The sequence below is a fragment of the Glycine soja genome, chromosome 15, assembly GCF_004193775.1.
Source record: "Glycine soja cultivar W05 chromosome 15, ASM419377v2, whole genome shotgun sequence".
NCBI classification, from domain to species: domain Eukaryota; kingdom Viridiplantae; phylum Streptophyta; class Magnoliopsida; order Fabales; family Fabaceae; genus Glycine; species Glycine soja.
The window spans coordinates 22,333,452-22,340,500 of NC_041016.1; the positions used below are offsets into that span (position 1 = coordinate 22,333,452).

The window sequence follows — 7,049 nt, forward strand, 5'->3', positions numbered from 1 at the left end:
CACCTCCTCTCATGAGAAAATTTTCATGAAAAATTGATTAAATAACATTTTTAGGAAACATCATTTCTCATGAATGTTATGTTTTTTAATGCATATCAATTTCCCGATATATGATTTTAGAAAATAAAAAACTTCTCTCCAATCAAACGTTTCTTAAGATTTTGAATTTCAAACATCAGTTAATCCTTTGAAATTATAATAAATGTCAGTTTAATTTCTATAATAATAAAAAAATTATTTAATTTTCTAAATTTTAAAACTAAGGATTAAAATGATATATGCTTAATATTTTAAAAGACTAAAGGGGTATATTATAATTTTAAAAATTAAATTGGTTGGCAGTTGTAATTTAAGAACTTTGAAAATGAGTAAAATAATGAATTTACGTGAAATTATGAACAACTTGTAAAGTTTACCAACTTTTGATCCTTTAAATTTGACCCATAGATTGTGATTGGTTCATAAAAGCACAGTTGCACTTGCACCTCAAATTTGTCGAGTTTCGTGTACATACATGCATTTGCGGATATAGAAATGGTAATAATATATTGCTTAATATTAACTATTTGACACACTTTTTCTATTATGTGAAATTAATATGGGTCCACTACTATCTGGATATCGAATAAATTTCAATAAAAAGAAAGAATGATTTGAAAAAAGAGTGTTACGTGCTACTAAATAAACAAAAAAGACTCAAGAGTCTTGGTAACACTCTTCTAATGGATAGACTATCTTCTTTCTTTGTTTCAAATTCTAAACATGATTTATTATTGTTCAGTTTTTGTTTTTTTTTTCCCACGTGAATGCAATTACTCGTTGTTTCAGATTTTGTATATGAATGCCATAAATTATCATTCCATGACTTTTGTAACATAGAATCCTAAACAAGGCCTTGATCCAAATAGAGTAGTGTAAAATTTAGAAGGGGCAGAACAGAAGAAGGATATAGGAAAACACTTTTTCTCAAACGTTTTCGTGTGTTGTTAACATTAGTAAGTGTAAAGGGGTAAAAGAAGCCAAATAGAAAAATGGTTATGTTTGAACTTTGAAGATCAAATTCTTGATATTGAAGTTTCACAAGAGAAGAAACATTGACAAAAAAAATGTAAAGCAATTGATAATAATTTAGTATTTTCTTGTTCATTATATCATAAATAATAGCGTATTACCAATCCACATATTTCAATCCTCTAAGGATTTCCAGCAATCCAACTAATCAGCTAGAGAGCTACATACTCATTAGAGCTAAAATGCTAACTATCACCAAATCTTACCCAAAGAGAACAACCATTGTCATCAAATAACCATAACTTCACAAGCCACTTAATTTCAACATTTTAAGCTATAAAAACTAAAACATGACTCAAACAATTTTGCTTTTTTCTTTTTATTGTTCTTTGAGTCAGTGCTTCTCAGAGCCAGAATCTCTCTTCTCCCAAAACTTGAACTGCACAGATCTTTGTTCCAGCATCTTCTCCACTTCCTCCATAGAAACCCCTTTGGTCTCAGGCACAAAAACAATGACAAAGAAGATTGCCACAATGGCCACAATTCCAAACAGCATGAATGTCCATGCTGTCCCTATAGCTTCTGTGAGGGACAAGAAGGACTCAGCAACAATGAGGTTGGAAATCCAAACAGTCGTGGATGCTATTCCTCCGCACACCCCTCTGTACCTCAAGGGGTAGATCTCAGAGTTCACAACCCATGGAACAGTTCCCATGCCGGGTGAGAAGAATATGATGTATAGAGCAAGGCCTATTAGGGCAGCCCAACCATATTTGCTAGGACACCCCGTAGTGTACCATGCCCTATGGTCATTGCCACACATCTTCTTTGTGTCAACATTGGCTATCAAACATGCCCCGGGTAAAAGCTGCAAATTTAATTGAAAATTAGTGTCAATAAATAGAGAGAAAAAATGACTATGGACTGATAGTGTAAAATTATTTTACATTGTTATTCAATCATCACAATCTATCATTTATTGTAAGTTTATTGATTTTTATAAAATTATCTTAGAAATCATGTAAATGATAATTTGTGATTAAATGACAGTGTAAAATAATTGGAATTGAAATAAATAAATACGAAATGTAAAATTATATGTATAGTAGTGTCAACAATTGGAATTGAAATAACTTGTTTTCTTTCCCTTGCCTCCCAATAATTGATACCAGTATCAAAATGTGAATACACGTGACATACAAAATCCTGCTATGTGTATAATGGTGTTCAGTGTCCACAATTGGAATTGAAACAGCTTGTTTTCTAATCCTTCCCTCCCAATAATTGATAGTAGTGTGCGGAAAACAAAATTGAAGCATGTGGTTAGTAAAATGACAAAAGGGTATAATAGATTTGATTTACCTTGTCATCAGCAGCACAATAACCACAAGATGGTGAAGCCTTTAGGCATGTCATGCAAGTCCATTCAGCAGAGTTCAAAGCTGTTTTGTAATCAGGGCAGGTGTTGTTGTTGTTGAATTGAGAGGATTGAATGGCACTAACCATTGGTGAGTGGATTTCGCTTTCGCGAAAAGCGGCGGTTAGGAGAGCAAGGGAGAACACAACACCACACAAACTGATTAGAGCAAGCTTTTTCCTCCCAGTCTTGTCAATGAAGTAAATGCTCAGAATTGAACCAAATGCATTGAGGCCAGCTGTGATGAGTGACAGAAGCAATGCTGTCCTGTTAGATGCAAAACCAGCCAACTGAACAATGGTGGGACTATAATACATCACAGTGTTGATTCCCACAAACTGCTGGAAGATTAAGAGGCCCACACCAGCATATAAACCTCTTCTCACAGCTGAAGTTCTTAAAAGTTTGACTATGTTGATCTTCTCTGATGATTCTGCTTCCTTAATTTCCATGTCAACTGATTCTTTCAAGGCCTGAATTTCGCCTTCAACTTCATGTGGTGGATAAATCTTTTTCAGAATCGATTTTGCTTCCTCTTCCTTACCCTGTGGGAACAAAAATGGAACAACAGTTAAGATTTACAATTTCACACACATGAATGACAGTTGACTAACGATGATGAACTAACCTTGCGGTAAAGCCAACGAGGCGATTCTGGGAGTGTCAACATTAGTACAATTTGTAACAAAGCTGGCACTGCTGCTACCCCTAACATCCACCTCCATGTCCCTGGTGCCTGAATGAAAAATTATGCACAAATTCAGTTATCTCATCACCAAACAACAAGATGTACTACGTGAACAAACGAACGAACACCAAGACACAAGTTCAAGCATCGATCACATTTTAATTTTAAAAGAAACTTTCTGCATGCACATGGAAATGGATTCTCTCATGTATATAACAGGTTGTCTTTGATTTTTTTGTGACAATTTCTTAGACATTAACTAGGTTAGGCCTACTTAATATCAATAAGGAGAGATGCAGGACAAAATTTAATGCACTTTCTTAGATGTTTTTGTTTTTGGTACTTTTATCCCATCAAAATTAAAGTTTTCACCTTAGTAATTACCTTTATTCCATGGATTACTGAGTTGAAACTCCAATTTGAATCCGAGAACAATACTTAAGGTACTTAAAGAACTGTATATAAATTTTGTCGTGATATAACATCCCAACATGACAGTTAAAATTTGACATGAGAATATCCATTCCATGTACACCAACATGGATCAAGCATGTATCATATATCACAAATCACAAATTTGTAACAAAGTGAAAAGTGTTAGCACAGTTTCCCACCTTGGTGAAGGCCAAGTTGATGAGGTAGGAAAGGAACTGTCCTCCAGTGATGAGAAAACTGTTAAGGCTCACAAGGGCTCCTCTTACTCTTGTTGGAGAAGCCTCTGAAATGTAGAGGGGTGATGCCATTGAAGCCATACCGACACCAATGCCAACAAATACACGACCCACGATGAGAATTGCTGGGCTTGAAGCAGCCGCCATGATAACAGACCCTATAAAAAAGAGGGTATCTGCTATAACAATTCCTTTCTTTCTTCCAAATCGATCGTTGATCCATCCTCCAACTGAAGCTCCTATGATTGCTCCAGCTATTGCAGTACTCACTATGGCTTCCTGAGATTTTTTAAATTGTTCACAATTCACATAGCATTAGAATACTTAGTTACATACTTTATTATTTACATACTTTATTATTTACATACTTTAAAGTTTAAACTCAGATCAAGCACAAATTTGTTTCACCAACTAGTAAAACAAAGAACCATAGTATAATAAAAAAGTATTCTAGATTTTGTTGCATCCCAATTGGAATTTACTCATAATTTCAACTCATTGAAAGACTTTTGCATATATCATAAGCATGAAATTGAAGTCATCGCGTCAAAGAAAAAGACGAAGAAAAATTAAAAAAAAAAAGAAAGAAAAAAGAATCTGACCTTTAGTAACTAGATTTGATTTGATGCCATTATATTATTAAATTGTGGAATTGTATTAGAATTAAAGTGTGCCACAAGTTACTCCGTTCTTTTAATGAATTGTTTGATGATTGACTAGGCAGGTTAAGAATATATTAGCATTTGGGGGATTTTCAATGGTTGCAGTAGTAACTAGCTGGTGCTCAATTTTGCTTTGTTGGCCAACACCCCAACGGGACCAACGGAACATTTCTTATGGCAAAACATGATTGGGACACAAAATACACTTGTCAACTTTTCAGGTGATATCCTTTTTTTTTCTTGCCTACCATATAATATATAAATTATATTATATTATAATATATAAAAACATGCAACATTTATTCAAGTGCACAACCTGAAATTTTGTAACAAAAAAAATCACTTGATATTTAAATTTTTGTTCTTTAAATATGATTTTAAAATAATTATTATAAGAATATTTTTTAATTACTATATGATACTTCATAGTTAAATATCAGTATGAAAAACGTGTATCTTGATTCTCCCTCAGCAACAAAAAAAAAGTGTATTTTGATTTAATTTTAATAATTATAATTGGATTTTTTTTACACGGTTAACGCTAACCGTAACCCTGTATTTTTTGGTTTGTAGTTGGTGCTTTTTCCAAAGCACCCAAACGTGAAAGGAACAAATCCATAAATTGCAGTTGAAAAATAAACGATGAAACAGACAACACTAACTGACTCAACAAAAAAAAAAAAAAAAACTGAATTCACCGTTTGCAGAGACGTAAGCGTATGTTCAAATACCGTAGCTGTGGGGATGAAAACGGGGTTTATTTAATACTAAGCCTTAAAAGGTAATGAATGTAATATTAAAAAGTTATACTAAATATATAATTATGCATAGATTAATCCAATATACTGTATTAACTGGATCTCATCAGGATCGGGTCATTTGTTTATTCGCCGGAACCGATTTAAAGTCCGTGAACCCACATTAAAAATAATCTGTTTTATGGAATTAAAAAATATTATCTTAAAACAAAAAAAAAAAATATCTATCATTGAGAAGATTATAAAAAAATAATTTAAAAATATATCACTGAGAAACGAAGTCAATGTTTTGAGCCTCCCGGTAAATTATGAAAAGGAAAATATGAAAGAAAAAGGGAGCTTTTCAACCACACAGTGGATCGATATTCTCTGTTGACTCTGGTGGCCAAAATCTTTATTTTTCAGATAAAATCTCAATTTAAATTTTATGAATGAAAAAAATAAAATAAAACCTCACAGCCTAACTAGACTCAAGTAAGATAAAATCTAAAGTGACTTTCAAAAGCCAAACGTTTTATAAAAACAAAAAATATTGGTCATAGATTATTTGTCTAAACGAAGTGTTCGAAACATAGAAAAACATGCGTTTGTTTTTTTCTGCAAGTTGGTGGCTGAGGTGAACAGATAGCTTGCAAGGGCATTAGAATCCACTAAGTAAGGTTCAATTCACAAGAGTTTTGAATGGATTAAAAGACCGAGCTCGTTTCATCAATGATCTCATAGAGGAGATTGGTATTACCTGTAGCCAAGTCTTCCTATCAACTGCTTTGAATTCATCTTTGATATACAAAAGAGCCCCAGAAATAACTCCTGCACATTTATACCCCACTAATTTATAAACCCAATTGCAAATAAAATAATAATAACATATATTAATAAAAATATGTGCATAAAAATAAACCTCATGTACCCTTTTCTGTAATATGATAATATTTACAATTTAAAATTAATACAATTTAACTGACCAAGATCGGCCAAGTGTTGGAGGATTTTGATATTATGCACGGTGTCATATGTTATAATCTGTTATAATCTCAGTGTAACCATTGTACACAAACAAAAAAAAAGTATCATTATGGAGGAGAGGGTGAGAAGCAGAGAAAAGGGTCATTCCATATAGGAGTTATAATCAGAGAGAGAGAAAAAACTGAGAAAAGAAAATGGTTAATTAAAATGGACTATGATAAATTAAAACACAAATTTTGTTGTTATTTACCAGTGTCATAACCAAAGAGAAGGCCTCCAATTCCAGCAGAGAAAGCAAGGCGAAGAACATAAGGATTCTTCCATGATAGAGACAAACATTCTCTGAAGGCAGACATATCAGCTTCTGGCACACCACCTTCCATGGCTTCAGGGTGTATTCTTTCTTCTCTTGATTGAAGAACAAGAGAGACACTATGAGAGAAAAATAAGAGAAAGAAAAAGAGAGACACTATGAGAGAAAAATAAGAAAAAGAAAAAGAGAGAGACACTATTCAACGTTGGTTTGTTGCAATTGCTTGTGCAAAAGTGGTGTGTTGTTGAGTTTGAGATACCGAGAGAAGAGGCTGCAATGGGGTGTGTATTTATAATGGCGGAGAAACGTTGAGATGACGAGTTTGGACACTAATAATGGACTCAAAAATAAAAAATGGACTAGAAAAAAATGAATTTTTACTTTTCCTTATTTGTTTTGTCATGGAAAAGATAAATTCCTTTTTCTTAATTAGCCAAAGAAAATGTGGAGGATAAAGACAATAAGTGTTAAAAGGATAGATAAAATACTTTAACAAAAGTGGAATTGCCTACACGGTAACACTGGCCAACAAAAGGCTTTAATCCGTTTCTTAAATGCATTTA

The 7,049-nt window shown here is 33.0% G+C and overlaps 1 protein-coding gene across 1 annotated transcript; it reads right to left on the reverse strand.

The window, feature by feature from the left end:
* Positions 1-1,109: 1,109 nt before the first annotated feature.
* Positions 1,110-6,757, reverse strand: LOC114387823 (probable inositol transporter 2). The gene is made up of 6 exons (XM_028348025.1): positions 6,424-6,757; positions 5,947-6,017; positions 3,731-4,066; positions 3,057-3,164; positions 2,374-2,973; positions 1,110-1,879 (listed from the first exon to the last, which is right to left on the reverse strand). Exons 1-6 carry the CDS (start codon positions 6,554-6,556, stop codon positions 1,406-1,408), a joined length of 1,722 nt encoding a protein of 573 aa, XP_028203826.1. The 5' UTR covers positions 6,557-6,757; the 3' UTR covers positions 1,110-1,405.
* Positions 6,758-7,049: the final 292 nt, after the last annotated feature.

Excerpts from the sequence above, each read along its gene's own strand:
- LOC114387823 (XM_028348025.1), bottom strand. The coding sequence starts at position 6,556 with ATGGAAGGTGGTGTGCCAGAAGCTGATATGTCTGCCTTCAGAGAATGT. Across the intron at positions 3,165-3,730 it reads TCAACTTGGCCTTCACCAAG|GCACCAGGGACATGGAGGTG; the intron begins GTGGGAAACTGT and ends TTTTTCATTCAG. Across the intron at positions 1,880-2,373 it reads ATTGTGCTGCTGATGACAAG|CTTTTACCCGGGGCATGTTT; the intron begins GTAAATCAAATC and ends TTAAATTTGCAG.